This window comes from Rutilus rutilus (genome assembly GCF_951802725.1).
Source record: "Rutilus rutilus genome assembly, chromosome: 18".
Lineage (NCBI taxonomy): Eukaryota > Metazoa > Chordata > Actinopteri > Cypriniformes > Leuciscidae > Rutilus > Rutilus rutilus.
The window spans coordinates 19,648,443-19,670,670 of NC_140231.1; the positions used below are offsets into that span (position 1 = coordinate 19,648,443).

General features: G+C 37.3%; 3 protein-coding genes across 7 annotated transcripts; 1 reads left to right on the forward strand and 2 right to left on the reverse strand.

Annotated features, from left to right (window-relative positions):
• Positions 1 to 5: 5 nt before the first annotated feature.
• birc2 (baculoviral IAP repeat containing 2) lies at positions 6 to 7,579 on the reverse strand. Of its 5 annotated transcripts, XM_084386729.1 has the most exons (10): positions 7,460 to 7,579; positions 6,936 to 6,982; positions 2,078 to 3,634; positions 1,881 to 1,980; positions 1,725 to 1,803; positions 1,590 to 1,638; positions 1,031 to 1,273; positions 693 to 947; positions 413 to 454; positions 6 to 270 (listed from the first exon to the last, which is right to left on the reverse strand). In XM_084386729.1, exons 3-10 carry the CDS (start codon positions 3,000 to 3,002, stop codon positions 77 to 79), a joined length of 1,887 nt encoding a protein of 628 aa, XP_084242855.1. In that variant the 5' UTR covers positions 3,003 to 3,634; positions 6,936 to 6,982; positions 7,460 to 7,579; the 3' UTR covers positions 6 to 76. The 5 variants fall into 5 exon arrangements, with proteins under 5 accessions (XP_084242855.1, XP_084242854.1, XP_084242853.1 ...); XM_084386728.1 differs by lacking the exon at positions 7,460 to 7,579 and having other exon boundaries at positions 6,936 to 7,091; XM_084386727.1 differs by lacking the exons at positions 6,936 to 6,982; positions 7,460 to 7,579 and adding an exon at positions 4,410 to 4,473.
• Positions 7,580 to 8,104: 525 nt separating this feature from the next.
• cfap300 (cilia and flagella associated protein 300) lies at positions 8,105 to 14,314 on the reverse strand. Its single transcript, XM_084387975.1, has 7 exons — positions 14,170 to 14,314; positions 9,483 to 9,564; positions 9,325 to 9,397; positions 9,052 to 9,209; positions 8,783 to 8,955; positions 8,558 to 8,624; positions 8,105 to 8,459 (listed from the first exon to the last, which is right to left on the reverse strand). The coding sequence occupies exons 1-7, from the start codon at positions 14,277 to 14,279 to the stop codon at positions 8,310 to 8,312; spliced, it is 813 nt and encodes a 270-aa protein (XP_084244101.1). The 5' UTR covers positions 14,280 to 14,314; the 3' UTR covers positions 8,105 to 8,309.
• Positions 14,315 to 15,334: 1,020 nt separating this feature from the next.
• On the forward strand, positions 15,335 to 19,421 carry angptl5 (angiopoietin-like 5). Its single transcript, XM_084387532.1, has 8 exons — positions 15,335 to 15,740; positions 16,141 to 16,312; positions 16,467 to 16,570; positions 16,660 to 16,753; positions 16,841 to 16,942; positions 17,065 to 17,187; positions 17,265 to 17,450; positions 18,860 to 19,421. Exons 1-8 carry the CDS (start codon positions 15,606 to 15,608, stop codon positions 19,177 to 19,179), a joined length of 1,236 nt encoding a protein of 411 aa, XP_084243658.1. The 5' UTR covers positions 15,335 to 15,605; the 3' UTR covers positions 19,180 to 19,421.
• Positions 19,422 to 22,228: the final 2,807 nt, after the last annotated feature.

Consider the following 22,228-nt stretch of genomic DNA (forward strand, 5'->3'; position numbering starts at 1 on the left):
ACACATTTGTTTGCTTACACTGTTTTTATTGATCTCCAAAAACTGTTTTGTTACTTGGATGATGAATATCTTCACTTTATGATAGGAAAGTACGGACAGTGCCTTTGACCAATCCTCTACATATGGGGCACTTGCGCAGAGAAGGCGCACATTCTTTGCACACAACTAGGTGACCACAGGGGATGAAGACAATGTTCACTTCCTTATCCATGCAAACTTTGCATGTGCGCTCCTCTTGAAGTCTTCTTAACTGTTCCTCCATAGGCAAGTCTGTGAACATGATGGACACTGTTAATTGCTTTAAACAAACTCTCTGTTTCAGAGTGGGATCTAACTGATTTTCTTAGTGTGATGGCTAGAGATAAAAAAGGGGCAAAATCAAAAGAAAACCTTTTCTCATGTTTGAATATACCTGAAAGATCTTGACTCGGTGATGCAGCTTCATTTGTCTGGGCTGAAATTGCAGTAAGAACAAAAAAATAAAAATTGGTTGTCAATATAATGTAGTGATATGTTTGATGTGGATTTGTCCCTGCTCATTTTAAGATCTTTATTAAATGGCATCACCTTTTTTTTTTTTTGTAAGAGATTCAAGTGTACCTATCTACTGGCCGTGCAGTTTCACACAGACTAACGACATGTAACACTGAAAATTCACACTTTTTCTCATATCTGATTCAAATATCGCATACCCATCAGTTCTCTCAGCAGGTAGACATCATTCTTCTTGATCCAGTTGCGGAAGACCTCCGCTGCTGCATTTCCTTTCGACAGGACTAACTCAATGAGCTGCCCTGTCTGCTGCTTGACTGTAGTGCAGTTACGAATAATGTCATACTCTTTCTGTGAGATGACGTTCTCCTCTAGAAGATGGTCCATTAAGCTCTGCACACTTTTAAGGCGCTGTGACAAGGCAAGATGATGTTTCTTAAGAAAAGTAAAACCATCTGTAAAGAAACACAATAAGAGTTAGATTCAATTGAATAAAAACGTTTGAGTCATGAGACCCAATCTTATTCTGTAAAAATACCTGATGCCATTTCCTCAGCAAGAAGCTCTCGCTCCTCCTCTCTCTTCTCATCTTCTGCACTTAGTAAATCAGACACCAACTCTTGAACGGTTTTGTAATTTTCTCCACTTGCGAGAATTTTGCTCTGAACGGTTTGCTTCACCAGGCCACGCTCAAATCCCATCTCTAAAGCAGACTTCACCACAGGATTGTTCATCATCACTGCATCTTCTGAACGGTCTTCTCCAGGACCCAGGTGTACAACTACACATGGGTTTAAAAAATGTATTATGTCAGTATTAATGTTATAAAAGTCACACAGGCAGTTAAAATAACTCAAATGTTGATCTCGTCAATGAAATTTTACTAAATTTGTCAACTAAATTTAGAATCTACTTTAGTCAAAGTAAACTTGACTAAAATTAATGAATATAAAACAACATGAAATGCTAAATTTCAAGGATATGTTCATCAAAGACAAAACTTTTTTTTTTTAATTGTGGTAAGCCTAAAGATACAGTGTAATTTATATAGAGAATGAGCATCACATGTAAATCCAAATCACAAGAAAACAACTTACCAGGTGGATCAACAAATTCTCTTGAGTTGCTGTCTCCATTAGTCAATAGCTGTAAGACATGTGAACTAGGTAAGATATCCATCAGTTTGCATCACTTCGTTTAAAGAACAAATGACCCCACAATTTCTCATATACCTGTTCAAATAGTCTTGGAAATCTTGCTTGAATCTGATGAACAAACTCTTGGCCCTTTTCTTGCAACAGGTATTCACATCTAGAAGAACATAAATGCATAATTAATATAATGCCATCAATGGACAGAAAACGACTCCAAAAGCCTCTTTTATTTACCTTGGAAACCACTTAGCATGTTCTACCCATGGATCATCACCAGACTCCCAACATCTGAGTCCACCATCACAACAAAAGCACTTCACGTCATCATTACGACCTACCGAAACGGAAATAATTGTGAGCATGTTAGCATGAGCATCTAAGCACTAAAATTAGACCTTGAACGACTTTAATAATATGACCAAGGCTCTTACCAACATAGTAAAAACCAGCTTTAGCCAATTGGTCTGGTCGAACAGGTATTCTTGAGGGCCAGTTGACAAATGTGAGCAACCTTTCTTCACACTGTTGCATTGCCGAGTTAGATACATTGGAAAGGCCGCCACCAGATAAAGGTACATTATCTGCACGGTCACCTCGAACGAAGCGGCAGTTGGGGTAATGCCTCTGGTGCTCTGATACTGCCCGATCTCCCGGTTCCCAGTTGCTAAGCTGGCCTCCACAACTGAAGCAAGCCACTCTGTCGCCCTGGCCAAGGTAGTAGAAACCAGCTTTGGCAAGCTCGGCAGGAGTTACTGTAGCAAGAGTCCAATTCTGAAAGGTGTCAAGGCGTTCCTGTTCCCGACGCATGCCAGGATTGTGACAAGCCGGAGGTCGCTGGTGAGACATATCCTCCACTCCACGGGAGGAAATGGGACTGGAGGGGGCCAGGTTGCTGAATCCCATGTTTAAGTAACCCACCTGCTCCTCCGTTTGGCCTGAAACGGATGCCGTGGTGGTCGACGTTATGGCTGTCGCAGGGGCGGAAAGCTGTAGGATGGCTACGTTGCGAAGCGGGGAAAAGGCAGAGTGAGAGGACGACAGGAGGTTTGCGGTGGCGGGTAAACTCTGGATGAAGCTGCAGTTGGGAGAGAGCTGTTTGTGGCGCTCGGCAGGGCAGTCGCCGGACTGCCAGTTGTCGGCCGACACATTGCAGCGGAAACACTGGACACGGTCGCCCACTCCGGTGTAATAAAACCCTGCTCGCGCAAGACTCCTCTCTGTTACTGCCGCAGTGGTGGGGAACTTGGCATACGTTGATATACGAAAGAGTTCAGAAGAATTATCATATTGTAAATCCGCAGGGGAGCTATTGCGACACAAACCACGAAGGAAAGCACTGTTTTGTAGAATTTCCATTTGGGGAAAAAAAGAGAAAGAAAGGGATGTCCAGCAGAGAGAAAGGCTTGATTGTAATACCCTGTGTGTGTGCAGAGAATGAACTATGTGAGCAAGACAAACAAGATTACACAAACATCTAACCTAAAAAATTCATCTAAAAAACATTAAAAAAAAAAAAATCCAAATTCCTCCTTATCAACATGGATTACAACACAGGGGCCAAAACTTTCTTCAGTTTCTTCACAGAAATGGTGACACATGCCTTGAACTAAAACTCCATGAACATAACGTGATGCATAACGCAAGCTTGGTTAGATGAACAAGATGAGTCGTATAAAATCCCTCCACGGCAGCTTTTGAAACTCATCCTGGATCACTAGGAAATACACCAAAGCTACACTGAACAAAACACATTTTTAAATGAAAAATGGTGGTTTCTTTGGACCGTAACATATGGTCAATAAGAAATCTAACATAAAAATGTGACCACAGGGTGTGTCCATTCAAGCCTTTCTCTCTGCTGGATATCCCATGACTATCTAGTCGTCCATGACAGAACACATAATCTTATTTAAAAAAAATGTATGAACTCCTGAACAGATAGAAGGTCGACGTAGGGGGTATGTGCTTCCTCCCTATGATGCTGGAACCTGAAAATAACACAGAGAACAGGTCTAAATTAATGTCTTGAATTTCCCAAAACGCATGAAGGGTAGTTTAACTTTTATATCAGGGGTTTTCAGCAGGACTCTGCAAATCATGAATGAAATTGTAATAATAAATAAGTTAAGTCCTGAATGAAACTTTGCGGTCATATTTTCTTTCTAAAGCGCTAGGTTGAAGACCCCTGTGGCCGGTTGCATAAACTGCTAACACTTGTCTTACATATTTTCATTCTCTGAAATCAAATAAGTGTTAAAACCCTTGGCTTTTATCATAAGTTAAGGTTTTATCTTAATACAAATGCAAACCAAACAAAACCAGTCTTGTAATGGTACGGAATCCCTGAACCGCAACGTAAAAAAAGTTCCGTAGGATGGTGATGATTCAGTCAATCGTCATGAGTTTCCACCTATTTTTTACAGTCTATGGTTTCCACCCTTTGTTCTGATGTGCGTGATCTTTGACTTAACGTTAGTCGACTCGAAAAGCAAATAACTTGAGGTGACTCATTCCACAGACCACAAGTTTCTGACCCATACGTGGTAAACCCGGTTAAATCCTGTGCATCGCTGTCACGGAAAAGACAGTCGTCTCTTTCCTCAGCGCTGCCATTTTCCCAAATACTTTGGGTGTAACAGGCCTTATTTATTTATTTTTTAAGGGCAAAAACAAGACCTACAACACTACTAAGAAACCCCAATCTTGATTTTTGGCCAACGAAGAGTAAAAAAAAAAAATATATATATATATATACAGACTCACCGATGCAACGGACAAAACCGGATTTTGTTCAACACCACAAAATGTCCTTTCTTCTGTTCTGTACAACGGACGAAAAGCGGAAATGACGTCACCCAGTAACGTCACACACTTAAAGTATTTATTAACAGATATTAATTAATATAAATATTTATGTGCCTTGGTTTTCTTGTCAGTAGGTGTGTGTGAGACAGAGAGATTAGGGATTAGTACGGTGGTCGAGAAGTGCAAAACAAACCAACAAATTTATAACCGCAATGGAAAGACTAAAAACAAATTAACAAGTTAGAAAACACAATAACAATTCCAAAAACAAAATAATAAATCAGAAAACACAACGACAAATCTGAATAAAAAAACAAAACAAATAAGAAAACACAACCGACAAATCTCAAAACAAATGGATAAGTCAGAAAACACAACGACAAGTCAGACAAAACGGAAAAGGCGAATGGAATACTGACCGCTGATTGGACGAGACATCTGTCAATCAAGACATGCAGGACGTACAGCAGACTAGGGATGGGGAAATGAAGCCTCATGAATCACTGACCCTGCGTCCCAATGTGCATACTATCCGCCCTATCTGCCCTAAATAGTATTGACAATTACTAATGTCACATACTATATAGGATGGATAGTATGCACATTGGGACGCAGGCTGAGGCTTTCCCCTGACGTGAGTGAGTGTCGAGAACAGCGCCATCTGGTGCTTATTTGAAATAAAGCAGCCAGAAGCCTGTGTTAGAAGCTCTGGCAGAAGCAACCACAACACACTCCATAGTTTCAATGGTATGTGTACAAATAAAAGCCTTACATGTTTGTGTTTGATTTGTTCATTAAATAAATTCATTTTCTCTCCTCACAAACCAATCAACCAGACTGAGCCAACAATGACTCGTTAAATAAGATCTGGGGTTCGAGTCTTCTGACACCCAAAGCGAAACGCGCACGTGATTGGACGAGATAGGTCTGACTGCAGAACCGCAGAACCATATGTCATAGCAGTGTGAGGACGACAGCGCCAGCCTAACAGTCTGATGCCAGAACCGCATACCATACATATCCACCTTACATATAGAGCTGGTAAGTCCCGCCCCTTCCGCTAATCCCCCTGGACCTCAAAGTTGAAAAACCGTCAATGCAAGTGAATGGGAGAAAATAATTATTTTCTGGTCCCGTTTGAATTTTGCCATGAATGTGAACATATGTTGTCTGTGAATTTTTTATAGAACTTTTCGTGTAAAGAATGCTACAATTTAGCGGGTAGAAGTTTGATACGGTTAGACTTTGTGTGAAAGCACTTTGTGGACTACAACTCTTCGCTGCTTTCGACGCGTTTGAAACGTCACCACCACTAGCACACGGCTCTAGCTCACGGATCCCGCTAAACATGACTGTGTCTTTGGTGCACTTCACCGCCTTCTTTCAGGGAGAGGACAAAATCGTTGAGGTTGGTGAAAACCACGGGTAAGTCAACTTTATGGGGTGACGTCACATAGGCGACATGTAGTCTTTCTCGTTATGTCTTTTCCACAACTGCTAGCCGAAGAATCATACCATATACTGTCAAACTCGTAACATGAAAGATTATATAAAAAATTCACAGACAACATATGTTCACATTCATGGCACAATTCAAACGGGACCAGAAAATAATTATTTTCTCCCATTCACTTGCATTGACGGTTTTTCAACTTTGAGGTCCAGCGGGGGTTTTACGGAAGGGGCGGGACTTACCAGCTCTATACCATACCTAAACCTACACCTCTCCACCCCCTGATCCCTAAACCTACCCACCTCCACCCCTTAGAAGATGCTTTTACCCCGCCCACTTCCGGCATCAGACATCAAACGCCCTTGGAAGTCGCATTTGTCAGCCGCATTCGTATTTCTTTTCAGAATGACCATTCCAAGAAAAAGAAAAAAAATCTGTAAAACATTGCCTCTCAAGGATTAATAGTCATTTATTAACCCTCATGTTGTTCAAAACCCATAAGACCTACTTTCTTCAGTGGATGGAACAAAAAGAATGCTGATACTGCTATTTTCCATTGGACGCATACGTGACCACGAGTTCTCAAGGTCTAAAAAGTACTAAAGCACCATAAATGTGGTCCCTATGACTTGTGTGAGCATATTCCAAGCGTGAAGAACAGACCAAAATTGATAAGCTTCTGTGGCAGAGAACATTTTTTAGTAAAGAAGACATGAGCTGACTGAATGATGACATATATTATTGTGTGAATTATTTCTGTACAATGAAACCTATTATCAGTGTTTGTTTTTAAACAATCACAACCCAGTTTCAGATGGAATCGCCAAATAAAGACCATTCAACAAGGTAGACAATAAATAAAACATAATAGAAAATTAGTTCCCCCTGTGATATTTCTTGATAGATTTGTAATAGACTAACTACATACATCCTATTTCCCACTCCTATAATCAGGGTGGCATATGGTATGGTTTAATTTAACAACGCAGAACATCAACAAACAGTGCTCCCTAGTAAGAATATTTACCTACCAGAGAAAACGAAGGCAGAAGAATCAACAGCGAAGTCTTGTTCTAGTCTCTAGTCATGAATAGAGAATTACCCTATTCAAAAAGTATGCAATTTCAAAGCGAACATCAGGAAGTTACGTGTAATTACGGGTGACTGAACCTCAAGCTCCACCCATCTTCGGAACTAAACTTTTTGGGACTTTCCAATGCTGCATGCATGCCATTTAACTCTTTTCTTTGATCATTTAAAGGAATATAATGGATATAGCACAGAGTTCTCTTGACAAAAGTACAGAAATTATTTGGAGCAAGGGTTTAAAATACATTTACAATCAGGATACATTTAAAACAAATAGCCTATTTAATAATAAAACAATTTAATATAAACATGTATAATAACAATGAAAATCATATAGTAGCTTCTTTAGTGGCTATAACAGCAACAGCACAGATGGGAGCCCTGAAGGCACACAGCACTGAAACACATAGGCCTAGCTGTTGTTCAAGTTAAACCAAACTTCACATAACACTGCGAAAATACGCACCGCATACACCACACACACACACACACACACACACACACACACACACACACACACAGAGAGAGAGAGAGAGAGAGAGAGAGAGAGCGCCTTGGTAGCTCAACGTCACACTCCGGAATCCGTAACAACAAAAGGAAGGGACGGGCTTTCTACCCATGATGCACTTCAGGTCCAGCCAGGAGGCATAAACAGTACGCTAATCTACTGTAACAGAGCGATAGCTCAATTGGCCGCGTATTTAATTCTGACACGTCACAAACCTCACTACATAAGTAGACCCTAAGTTTGAATTGCTTGTAGAACCACCTTTAGCAGGAATAACTTTAAGTAATCATTTTCTATATGACTTTATCTGTTTCTCACATCACTGTGAAGGAATTTTGGCACACTCTTCTTTACTATGTTGTTTCATGCATCAACGATTTTTTTTTTTTTTTTTTTTTAGTTCAAGTTATAAGGAAATTCCAGTGTAAATGTACCATGTAGTGTGGGGGCACCACCATTACTCAGAGTTAAAGATACTATTTACATATAAAGAAAAGAGGATTTGTTATATATATATATATATATATATATATATATATATATATATATATATATATATCACATAAAAGGCAGCCTTTTTCAAATTAATCACCTGAAATAAATTCAACACTTCCCATGTTTCAAGCCTAAAACTGCACTCAAAATTTCTTTACAGAAATGCTAAACTATACTCTTGTAAAGACAAAATGTTCATTTAGGTTGATCAATTCATTCAATTAATGTTCTTACACCACTAATAAAATAAGGGTTATAGATGGTAAATGTGTATTTCCTAAAAAAAAAAATATCTCAGTGTTTTTATGTAGACCTAGATCGAGGGCACTTGGTTTCCTGAAAAGTCCCCTGTACCAAATGAATGGTATAGAACATACACATGTCTTTTAAATGGATCAATACAGAGGTAAGCAAATGTCTGCTCATTTTCTCTTGCAGATGGGTAGCACAGTCCAGCGTGATCCTAATAAACAAAAAGAACAATGTTAACATTAATAAAGAAAAAATACTAAGTGCACCATTAAGGATAATGATGCACAAGAAGTAAGTTAAGGTACATACATGAGCAGAAACTTGCAAGATTGTTGTGACCACACTGATCTCTTTTGAATCTGGATCCTTCTGAACGCTGTGAAAAACACATGAATCAGGTGTTTACATATATATATATATATACATATACCCCTTTAAATATTTGTCACATTACTGTGTATTCAAGTCTACTTTTTTTGGTCCCACGTTAATGTGAATGTGAAATATAAGAAGAATGCAACAAAAAATTCTCACCTGACCAAGTCTTTGTACATCATTTTTGCTGTCTCAGTGTAAGGATCAATGACATCCTCGTATTGGCAAAGTTCACCCCCTAAGACCATATGCTTGAACAGTCTGAACAAAAACTCCTTCCGATCACTTGGACTGATTATATGATAATTGTCAGAGTCTTCATCAAGCAAAAGCTGTCAGAAAGCATGTCAGACAACAGAGATCAAAGTTCAAACAAACATTTAGATATAAAATTCAGCTGTTTGAGAGCACCATAAAATAATCCATACCATCCGTAACTCATCAAAGTCAGGGTATATTTCATGGTAACATTTGACAATGTGGCCGGAAGGACGCAAAATTCCATTTGAGTAAATTGGATCGAATATGTCCACTGACACTTTTGTGCATGGAACAACTTCAACATTTACATGTGTGATGTCTCTACCTGTGAATGGGTAAAAAAAAAAAGCCATTATCAGCCTATATGAAGGGAGATCACATAAAACATATTGTGAATGTAATACAAGAGCAATATGCCTTATCATTTGACATTAACATACCCAGCAGTGACCATGATCCAGAGGAATCAAGTATCTTTAAATTGTTCTTCACGCAGGGATCTTGAAAGAAATTCTATAGAACAAACTTATAAATATTAGCATACACTATTTAAAGTTGCTGTGACATTGAAAGAGGAAATTAATGTGTGAATATTTACCCAGGCAAAGTCATTGCTCCTATAAGGCTGGAAAAATTGGTCAAAATTGAAGGCCTGTGTGGTAATTCGACCCAACATGGACCTAAAATGCAAATGAAAACATAATTTTTAAAGATAGAAAATATTGCACAGCTCAAGTGGACTAAAATTCTTCTTTTAGAATCGGTGATTCACCAATATTGATAGAGAATATAGTAAAATTAATTATGTAATTTTTACTGTAATTTTTGTAATTTGTAATTGTACTGCATTATTGCATTTCCCAAAAGATATATTCTAAAAGAAGCGTATTAAATTATTTTGAATGAATTCTTAAAATACACTAAACTTTTTAATCTTCAGTACAATATAACTTTAGTAAACGATGTAACTTCTCGACGGGAAACTACCTAGAAATATCTAGTGACGGTCATAAAAACCCACCGTCTGACACGCAAAAAGGTCAAATGCAAAAAACTTTACAGCTACATACTTGGGTTTGTCATCAGATTTTATGGGGGTTGATTTTGGAGCATCTTATGTTTTTTAAACATATTATACAGACTAAAAATGTAATCATTTTTAAAAAAATGCAGTCATGTGAAAAAGAAAGTACGCCTTTTTTTAATTCTATGGTATCAGGACATTAAAAAAATCATCATGCAGAAGCCAAGTGTGACAAGCTCAGTAGACCCTATTATTCAATTGCTTGTAGAATTAACTAGGGCAGTAACTTGAAGTAATCATTTTCTATATGACTTTATCAGTCTCTCACATCATTGTGGAGGAATATTGGCCCACTCTTCTTTACCGTGATTGAGTCTCTTCAGTAAATTTTGACTAAGCCGCTCAATTCATATGGATTCGTTTTACGATCTCTTTATGAACTTTTTGAAGCGTCAAAGTGGTAGTTGTATAGATGGTCAATGGAGGGACAGAAATCTCTCAGATTTCATTAAAGGGGTCATATAATGCCATTTTTGTACAAGTTATTATGATTCTTTAGGGTCTAAATGAAAAGTTTGTAATACACTTTAAAGGTGCCTTATGTAAAAATTGAGGTAAAAATATCCAAAAAATGAGCTACATGCATCAAAAGAATGAGAAGAAATAAGGGCGATGATGTCATTAAAAAAATGTCAGGTTATAGTGCTGCAGAGATATCAACCTCAATTAGCATTAGCATTAATAGCCACGGCCCGACAGGTGTCGTAATACCAGTTTCGGCCATGGGAGGCGGTATGCCGGCAACATAACCACCAGCCAAACATGCAATACACGAATAACTCGCACGGCTTGTGGGCGTACTTGAACCTGATGTCAATCGTGTGGAAAGTAGCCTACTGCCCACTACTACATTCAAATAAAATATGATAAAAAAGGAACAGAACCAGAGTAAACATTGGCACTGCTTTCCATCGCTGGAGACAACTAATGGACATGAAAAAAATGAGGTTTGACTTCGAACTTGCAACATTTCGTTTGGATTGGTAAGTAAGATGCTGTTAGTATTTCGTTAGAAGTTTGTTTTATATGTTTGTGTAGATTTTCGGGAAGTTATAACATAGAAATGTATCGAAGGCTGTTCGATAAACGTATATAACGTTCATAAATACAGTATTGTAATATAGTACACATAGCACAATCTCTATTGCTCTTTTTTTCTTGCCAACTACGTGACCTATATTATGTTTATTAAATGGCTTTCCTGAGGTAAATCTGACATAATTGTTCTCCAGCTGTGTTATTGACCTCTTCACGATGATAAAAAACACTGATTGGTCGATATTATGTATGAGGAATACATTTTGGTAAGTTGTAGCCTAACGTTACTGTATCTTTCAGTGTTCGTGATTTTTTTACTATTAGCTAGTAGAGATGATCGGTTCACATGCGCTAGGGATCTGTCGTGTAACATTTACAAGCGCCAAAACGGTATTTAATTGACAGAATCTGAGAGCTGAGATTTTTTTATATCATAACTAACCTGCTCTGTCTAGTCTGTCGGTCTCCGTGTCCTCTTTGCTTCGCGATTTTTCTGTGCGTGAGAAAATTGATGTGTGGGGTGAGAGCGTGTGAAAAGTGTTTGCGTGTGTCTCACGGTGAATGCGTGAGAGTTGGAAGCTCTGGTTATGTTGGCGCTAGCTTGGTCAACATCAGCGAATGCTGTCTGTCAAATTAATGTAATTCAAACTAACAATAAAAATGTAATATGAACAAAACGAATATGAACATATTCACTGGTAAAGGTGAAGGGGAGTAGCTTGAAGATATTCATACTCTAGAGTAGACCAACTCACTTTCTGGAGGTATACTGCCCCCATCTGGTATGGAATGTGGAGTATGAATTTATTTATTTTTACATAAGGCACCTTTAATTAAAAATTCTCATTAGTATTGTAAGAAAACGACTCTGTTTTCAGCACGCCGTTTAAGTGCATGTGTCTTTAAATGATAATGAGCTTTGCCCACCCCGCCCCTCTTTTCTGTGCATACAGTTTGTAATAACACAATAACCATAACGCGTTGTTTTTTTAAACTTGGGATTATGAATTATATTGAGAACGTTGTACATAGAAAACATGCCGTAATGTACCCTGAGTGTAAACCTTAGCCGCATTCATCGTGAAGCGTGCAAGCGATTTGCAAAGATTAATATAAAAGTTAATAAAACGTTACACTCACTTCTTCTGGAGGTGCAGCAGGAACACGAATAGTTGGTACCGATCCTTTTTTCAGGAGCAGCTTCTTAGCAAAACCAGCTTTATACTGACCTCGTTTATAAAGCAGTCTGGTGAGAAATGATTCGCGCAAACATGAACGCATTGACGTTGATCGTGGGGAATAGGGGTGTAACGGTTCACAAAATTCACGGTTCGGTTCGATACGATACACTGGTGTCACGGTTCGGTACGTTTTCGATACAGCAAAAAGAAAGAAATGCCAGAGAAATTTCCATGATTTAATTTTTTTTTAACTAAAACTAACATCATAAAGTATGGTCATTTTTTACTTTGAGCAATGATGGAGCTACTTGACTCTTCTTAGGAGCATATAAAACAAAAACAGCTCCTTATTAAAAAAAAAAAATAATAATATTGTAGTAGTAATAAACAAAGGTTTATTTTATTTCAGATTAACATTTGAGGGCAGCAATTTTATTCATAATGTCGAAATAAAACCGACGTAACGTTACTTGAAAGCACAATGTTTCTTCCTGGTTTCCATGTCAGCGCTGTGAATGCTTCTCACTAGATCTCGCAGCGATGTTATTACTTCAGTGGAGAATTCAAATGCTTTCTTTACTGGATCTCTTAGCGCTGTGTAATAACAGTGTCGCATGATCAAGATCGGCTCGTGAAGCACAAAATAAGGAGTAGCACAGTGAAGCACGTACATAAGGAGTTCGTTCCGCTTTCATTACGTTTGTCATTTGATGTTAGGCAATGTTGTGGTCGATTATGAGCGCGCTTGCCGCGCGCCTACATTTGAAATAACTAAATGTTGTTCGGCAGGACCGTTCAGTTTGTAATGCATACCAAACCGAAAGCCTCGTACCGAACGGTTCAATACGAATACGTGTACCATTACAACGTTACAACAAAACTCAGCCACTGCGTCTTCAGCGGTTCGGATTTAGGAACATCAAAATGACTGCTGTGTTCGTTATTACACCCAAGAACAGAACACCACAATCGCTTAGACGCCATTCTGCTCCAGCGTATCAACAATGTCCGTGCGGACTATGATGACAGCTCGCTCAGGGCGGGTCTGTGTTGAAACACTGCTGTCAATTAACAATCATGGGAGGGGTGTCTGACCGTGTGACTCGATTTGAGACGGGGGAAAACATATAAGGAGATTAAAAAAAGACCACTGGATGGATTTTTATCATTATATGATGGTTGTGTACAGGCACTGCCAACACACATTTCAGTACAATCAACTTGTAAAAGTGCATGTATGACCCCTTTAAAAATATCTTAATTTGTATTTCAAAGATGAATGAAAGGTTTGGAAAGACATGAGGTTGTGACCTGCCGAGGACCAGATGATTTTTTATTAGGCCTATGTCCTGATATGTATAACCACAGAATTCAAAAGGGTGTCTTTTCACATGATGACTATCGTTATTTAAATCTAAATACGCAGCTCTTATAGTACAGTATAGTATAATAGTAAGCTGCAGATGTAAAATAGATGTTTTGTGAGATATCTCCATTTGCTCCAGGGGTGTTGCATTTTAGGTAGGCCTAAGCTATCTGATGTAATTCGAAGTGCTGATTTAATTTGAGGTGTTTAATGTATCTATTTATATCTTTGCATTGTATTGTTTTATAATGTTGTTTTGTTTTATGATTTTCCATGGCATTTTTATTTAGCCTAATGCTCAGCTCTTATTTATTTGTGATTTGTTGGAGAGAAATGTTCTGCTCCATGTTTTAAATGTAACAGCCTACAGCACCACGAGTCATGAGTTTCAGTTCAATAACTTACTAATCTGCACATTTCTATTTAGAACCAGGTGTTTTATGGATGTAAAGTTAGAAGTTTATGCATAATTTTGTCATAATTTCATCCGTTTCTTTTCTGCACATGTAAACCATTTTGAAAACTAGTCATTGACCGATGTGCCTTTTGTTCCTCACCGGTAACTAATGATTGTCAGTGAATTCAGTGAAATTGTACCTACAGAGCATATTCTTACCATTTCATCAGGAGTCTTGATATCTTAGGATCTTGCTGAAACGTAAACTTTTTGGTGGGAAGCAGATTAAAGGTGAACGCTTGTTCGAATGAAAGTTTCTCTTCCGCCATGCTGTTTGTTGTCCACGGGTTACCGTGACGACTAAAACGTCGAGACTACTGAAGGAGGGAAAGTTTTGCCAGACGTCTCAACAATATTTTTCCATTCAGAATCAGATGTCGTAAAATGTCTTATTAATTATTTAATTATTTTCCTACACAAATGAAAACCGTCAAACCGTAAACTTGTCTTCTCTATTAAAAAAAGAAAGAAAGAAAGAAATATACTTGACCGTCACCTGCTAATAAGAAAGCTAACGTTATATGAACGTTAAGCCAACAATTTGCTTTGCTTTTCATGTGAAAATGTTCATGTTAATTAAAACTCCTCTTTATTCACGACCCTTTATTTATTTAGCTATTTACGTTTCTGATTATTTGTTCTGCATGATCTCACTGTGTTCTTGTTCTTGGTCTCAGCAATACAAAACAAGTAGTTTAGTTTAGTAGACTTTGCCTTTTAATAGGCCTAATAAACACATCCTGCGAAATATTCACTGAGAAATATTCAGTAAAAAGTGTGACTACCCCTAGTATCTTCTTTTGTTATTATTATATAGTAATATATTCAACATGAACATAAACACAGTTTTAATGATAATCTTTCTTTCTATGCAATACACAAAGTAAGCTAAACCTATTCTAATCATACTGTCTATGATTCTAATTGACTTTCAGCCACAGGCAGCATAAAGCTTTTAGTCATACAGTAGTATATTGCATACTCAACGGAACTGTCTAATCCCCAACAGATGTGTTCCTTGAAGGGCACTTACTGAAGGACATTGAAACCCTTCTGACCATGACCAAGAATTTCTGCACAGATGCCAAGAGCAGTGAAAATCCCATGAGCATTTATGCATTCATCAGTTTATGGTATTAAATTGATGGGGATCAAACCCTTTGCCTTGAGTTTGCTAGTGACATCCATTCCAGTTGAGCTACAGGAGTCACAGTACTTGAATTAGCTTGGAAGATGCAACAAATGCCCCAATATAAAGAAAAACATATTTTGCCAATCCAAGTGTTTTGAAGGTAATAAAATTCTGTCATGTCCAGGATCTCACAGTGTTTCTGGAAGGAATGCATTTGCGTATGCTGCTCTGGGTCCTGCTGATTCCCTCAGCAGAAACAACGTTTCACATTTCACCATCTGGTTTTCATAGTCAATGCAGGATGTTGTCAAAGTGCAATAAAGCAACAGTGCTTTACAAATGAAACAGAATTGGTCTGGAGTCCGGATACTTTTTGTTGAGGTGAGACCAGTCTTTTTTGTGAGGTTTTCTTTCTTTTCTTTTTTTTTTTGTGTATGTCTGAAGTAAAGAGGCAGTCCAGCCCATGCACAGCACAACACTGGAGACAACTGTCTTATTGGAAGGAGCGCATCTTCACATTTTCACATGTGGGACTGCCACAAACACCAAAATGATCTGGATTACTTTATTTCTGAATCTTCTTGCATCTTCAGCTTTGGTGAGTGTTGGAAACCTTTCCTTTCTGTCAGCTGTAATTAATGTAGAATGTTATCCTTAAATTTTAAAGTTTTTATTTACCTTGTCATTAAATGGGATACCTGTAATATTTGCTAGAAATGTGAAGTATTTCAGTCTTATTATAATAAAATGAATGAACATTGTTAAAACATCATATGGTACTTACATAACTGTAGATACTTCGATTTCATGTAATCATAAAAATAATAATTCTAAATATTTTAACAAAATTTTGACAAATTATTAGTTCTGCAAATTAATATTTTGTATGATGCTCATCTTTCATGAATATGTAATATTATTAATTATATGCAATTTTAATATTTCATGGACTCATCTTGTCAGTATAATAATGTGTGATATATTTTGTGTCTTAACAGAATACCAGTGGTACTCATCGCAATGAACCTGTTATTTTAACCGAGGGGTCTGAGAACGTCTCTCTTCAAGGTCAAAAAGAATATTATCACAGAGACGCGGGCAAAGACAAGTGCACTATGCCATGTGAAATGACTGCAAAACTAATGCGTGATGAAAAACACTCCCTGTGCAGTAGGTTTCATTTTTTTCTGCATACAGTGTGATATATTTCCCACTCTTTACATTTAATCCTACTTTGTAAGCCCTTTGATATCTCACTTTCTATTCACTGTTTTGCTTCACAACTCATTGAGGCACAGAGTTTTATGCAGTTTGTGTATCTTAGGTAACCTCCAGCATACAATGGTGTCATATACAAGAAACACTAGGAAGCTGATCAGAGATCTCATCGATGAACAGCAGAAGGCTTTGGAATATCTCTCAAGCCAAGTATTCTAAAACTTTCCAAACTTCCAAACCGCAAAATCCTCTTCTGCATTCTTAAACATATTGCTCTGTTTTCTTTCTTTTTTTTAAAGATAATAGAGCTTATGGCCAAAGTTAACACGCTCAGTTCAGATGTGCAGAGAAGCAACAGTGACATATTTTCCGTGAAGCCCATGGAGTCCCACGGTAAGATGATTAACATGCTGTCAAACTTTCTGCAAAATATTTATCATTTACACACATCCTCATGGTGAATTTATTTTCATTCCACAGGGAAAGACTGCAGTGATATCAAAGAGACGCTAGGTGTCGTGTCTCCAAAAATCCCTAGTGGAATTTATATAATTCAGCCAGAAAACACAGATGTTCCATTTGAGGAAAGTACCTCTTTTTAGTTTTGTTTAAAATTTTCCAACCACAGTTATTTTAATCAGAAACCAAATCAAAAATGGTTTTATGTTTACACGTGATGAATTAAGTGTCTTAAACTGGCCAGCAGGTGTTCTGTGAGATGGATTACATGGAAGGGGGATGGACAGTAATACAGAGACGGACCGATGGTCTCACTGACTTTAAACGAATGTGGTCACAGTACTTGGATGGATTTGGACACTTACCAGGTACATAAGTCAGTTCATTTGTAAATCAATAAATGAATTAACAGGCATTGACTTTATATATATATATGTCTCTGAAGGTGAACACTGGTTGGGTTTGAGGAAGATCTTCAGTATTGTGAGTCAGAGGAACACACGTTTCCAGCTGCACGTGTCCCTGGTCTCGCAAGATGACTCCACGGCCTATGCTTCATACGACAATTTCTGGCTCGAAGATGAAACTAAATTCTTTGCAATACACCTTGGCAGATATGCTGGTTGTGCAGGTCAGCCAATTGCAAATATTATTAGGGCAATTGGCTGAGCCTGAGTAAAGCTTTTTTTCAACTGTTACACTTGTGATGTTTCTGGTAAAAAAAAAAAAATGCTTATAAATCTCTCGTTATGCTATTATTGCCATACATTGGATTCAATCTCTTTATCAACTTGTTTTCTTTCAATAAGACAGAATTTTGTGTTTCTGTTTGGAACAGAATGATCGTAGATGTCAGGTAAATGTTTCTTTTTGGTTAGCTACTCTTTTTTAAATTATTTAAGCTCAGTCCCATGGCTGCGTTTAAAGGGATAGTTCTCCCAAAAAAGAAAGTTCTGTCATCATTTTCTCAGCCTCAAGTTGTTCCAAATCTGTATGAATTTCTTTCCCCTGCTGAACACGAAAGAAGATATTTTGGAGAATGTCTGTAACCAAATAGTTGACGGGCCCCACTAGTACGAGAAAAAAAAAAAGCAGAAGAGAAATTGTATGCCCTTCCCTCGCTAACTTCCCTCCGTCTTGTTCGCTTGGATGTACGTCATTGCTTACGTTGCACAAGTGGAACCCTTGCAACAGGTTTAAATGGAAATCCCTAAGCCCTTGTGGGTAAATTAAGTGCAAGCACTAAGTTGTTGTTGTGACGTCACAATCTTGTTGCATTGGGGTCTATGGATCTGTCTGAAGTGTACATATGAGTAGACCCACTCCCTTGGTCAAAATCTAGGGGTCGAGTGTCTGTCCAAATTAACTTACCTCATCCGCTTGATGAAGTTAAATGTACTTCAAAATGGCAGCGGGGATTCCCCGAGGGGAAGTGCTTAGGGAAGATCATGAGTGTATGTCTAAAAGTGGGAGTTAAACACACAGTGAAAAATTGTTGTTGGTTTAACTTAAAAACGTACCCTGGTTTAAATAAAAATTTGAGTTAATACAATGAAGGAGATTGGTTTAATCAACAGAAACTCAAAATATTATGTTATCTGAGCCACATGAATTATCTAAGTTGATTTGACAAAAGAAAAAGTTATTACAAATCATGTACAGTGTTTGTTTCCTGTCTATATTAGCTGACCTAAAAATAAAGGTTCTTTTTTATTGGCATTGATGGTGAAGAACATTTAACATCCATGGAACTTTTCAATTCCACAGAAGGTTCTTTACTGTTAAACTATTGTTTCAAGCTCAAATCAATGAGGCCTAAATCAATCAGTTCCAAAAAGAAATACAAAATTATTCAACAAAATTTGTTAAATAAAACAAAAATATTTAATCATTGATAATACATCATAATGAGAGATTTACAAGCAATTTAAAAGTCCCCATTTTTGACCGGGAACAGCAAATTAGGTAAAGTATTTTCAACACAGCTCAAGGATTAAATATGTAATGTTTTTCTTTTTCTCTCTCTCTCTCTCTCTGAAGGTGATGCTTTTCGAGGGTATGACCAAGAGCAGAATCAAGATACGGCCCCTTTCAGTACCTCTGACGTTGACAACGACGGTTGTTCTCCATTCTGCACGTTTGCTGATAAAGCTGTTGAGAGCTGCAGTGAGAACCAGAACAACACTGGATGGTGGTTTAACCAGTGTGGCAAGGCCAATTTGAACGGCTCACCACTGGACCAAGACCTGTCCACCCAGTCACATATCCACTGGGACACCTGGACCAAAAATGGCACACTTGTCAAAATCAAATCAGTGACTATGAAGATCAGGAGAGTTGAGATCCCGAATTCCAAATAAATCCATAAAGATTCTGAAGATCATGTATTAAAATGGAACTAAATATAATTGGGTCACTAAGAACTTGCACTTCTGCCCTGTGAACTTTTCTAAAAAAAAATGTTTTTGACAAAAATACAGTTAATAGCAATAAACCTTTTGTCATTGTGATTTAGTCCACCATGCCTTTTAATCCTGGGTCACAGCCCAAAATATTCATACTAATCTTTTCATTGTTATGAATAAAGGGAATTTTGTTATTACTGAAATGTTTTATTTACATGGAACACTGCTAGATTAAACCAAATAATTCAGTCTGAAAGAAACTGTCAAACTATCCAGCACTTGAAATTCCCATGCAGCTGCCCTTTTTTAAATTGACGGTTGTACTTAGTTTGCATGAGACAGTAGAATTTATTCAAAACACTCAAAGCCTGTCTAAAGTAAGCAGTATGATTTGTGTCCATGTTACAGGTTTGATGATTTTTATTAAATTGGAATCAAAACAACTGAACTGATTTTTATGCTATAATAATTATTTAGTTTTTAGAAAAACTTAAAAAAAAAACCCTCCCCCAGTTTATTCTGTAAAAAAAAAAAACGGTCTGGTTACTTTACCGGTCTGTTTTCCTGTAAATGGTCCACCAACTGAACAGAAACTAGCTGTGACTTTTTCTGGGAATTAAAAGATTGAAAGATATAAGTTTTGAAAAAAAAGGGAAGAGTTCAATTTAAAATTATTGTAGCGTTTCGCACCGGGTCTCATAAAACAATCACTTCGGAATAAGGTGAAAAAAAAAGAAAGAAAAAAAGGAAGGACATAGGAAGACCTAAACACATAGCCTAACAAAAGTGCAATTCTATTGGTTTGCTTAATATTATTTAACATCCCTAAAGCACATGGGTGGACAATAACAAATAAATTCCTGCAGTACTATAGGTGCATTTTTCATGTAGGCTTTAATTTATTACAATTACAATTACAATACAACTTATGGCTTTTCATTCCAAAGCATTATATTTCTACTTTTAATTCAAAACAAAGACAGCCAGCCAATAGGTATTATAGGTGAATAAAGTGTGAATGTAAAGTAATGTGAAAATAATGGTCACATTGTACCAATCCCACATTGTTCTTATCCTGAAGATATCTAGAGTTACATAAAAAATATATATATATATGAATATGAATATGAATAATATTATTATTATTCCACAACGACTTTCCTCCACTTGAGTTTTTGGGTGTATTACATCAATGACTGTGATTCGTCTTGGATCCCAAACACAGTCTTCCTCAAGACCGCTTGGCACCATGCCACATTTTGGAGGGCACCAGGCAGTGTCATACCCCTTATCATGCCAGGTTTTCTGCAATGGATGACCTTGATGATCAATCTTCTTCACTCTTCCAACATTGACCTTCACTCTCACAACCGCTCTCTGGTTCATAGGAAGACGTATAGGGTATCTGGAGGCCTTCTGTAGATCTCGGCTGAGGTAGACGCCACGTCCGAGCATGCCAGTATCAGACTGACGGAAACCATCCTTAGCAATTTTTTGTGCAACCTCCCTTGTTGTGCCATGATACATTATGTAGACTTTGCCTTCCTGTGGAGCCGTATAGCTCTCAAGACATGGTGGAGCAGCTGGACCCAAGTCATCTTCTGAGCACATGTTTGCACCTGAACCACAAATAATTGTATGCATAAGATATTAGTTGAAGCAGAAGATTACCACGATGAGTAAGTAAATAAAAATGAGAGATAAAATGATAAACTGTGAACTATAAAATATGAGAAATGCTTTATATGTATATATATACACACATATTTTATATATATTTTAATTTTATATTTTAACACAAACAGAGTGGTAACTTACCTCTGATGTTGCTTCTAACACTGAATGCAGACCTTCTGAAAGCAGGTTCATGAACACCGCATGGTGTGCACATGGTGTGCAGTTCAGGGTGTTCCCCCAACGGAAATATTACTCGAGCAAAAAAAAAAAAAAAGGTTTCAGTTTCTCTTTATCTTGGTAAACTATTTTATGAATGATTACATATATATGGACTTTGTGTAACCCAGTAAGGGTTATTAAGCTCATAAACACCTGTTTACTGAGTACTGGGGTATTTATAAGGTTTTATGATTCAGATAGTATTATAACAATGTCTGTATGCCCACTTTATATACTTAAAGGGACATGGTGTAGGAATTTCTCCCATCTAGCGGGAAAATTGTATTTTGCATTCAAACAAATAGTGCTCTCCAGCGCCTCGCATTTTCAAATGCGTGTTGCATCTACGGTAGCCGTTATGTACCAAAAAGCTATGACAGGATGTCTTATAATAGCACTTCATCGAGTTTTCCTTCGGGTGAAATGGTTTATTTCAAACAAACTGCAACTTGACACAACGAACAAACGAATGTTACAGTTTTGAACAAACAAAACTTACAACCTTGTTTTTAGGGCCTTCTCTACTTTGCTCAATAGCTGCTATTCATCAAAGAGCCTGTTTAACTTTTAACTATAAATGTTCTACTGTCTATATAATAAAGTTCACAACCAAGCAATGAAAAAAAGCTTGTAATTAACACTAGAAGTGCCATGGCGGTCACCGTTTTGAATTTTATATCTGCAATAACTTTGTTGAAAAAATAAATAGGCTACCGCCGGTACCTGACTTTTCCTAAAAGTGTCAGTATTTTCATTTAAAATGTTTTTCATATAAATTACACATAAGGCAAAAAAACTAATGAACATATTTACCTATTTCGGCCATAGACAGTCATATTGACCGCACTGAATTTCGCGGCTATACCAATATACACAACAATAAAATGTGGTAAAAAATACACAAAACATATTCAACAACAAATCATTTAAATGTAATGATATTCAGAACAGAACAAGAATGAATAAATAACTATAAACAAGCCAAAATGAAATACTTTATACGCGAAAGTGAAAGTAAGCGGCGTTAGGCTCACGTAACTCTCTAATTAGAATCAAAATGTTTCAACATTTGCGATGTATTTGGATGGTAAACTATTCTTTATTATAG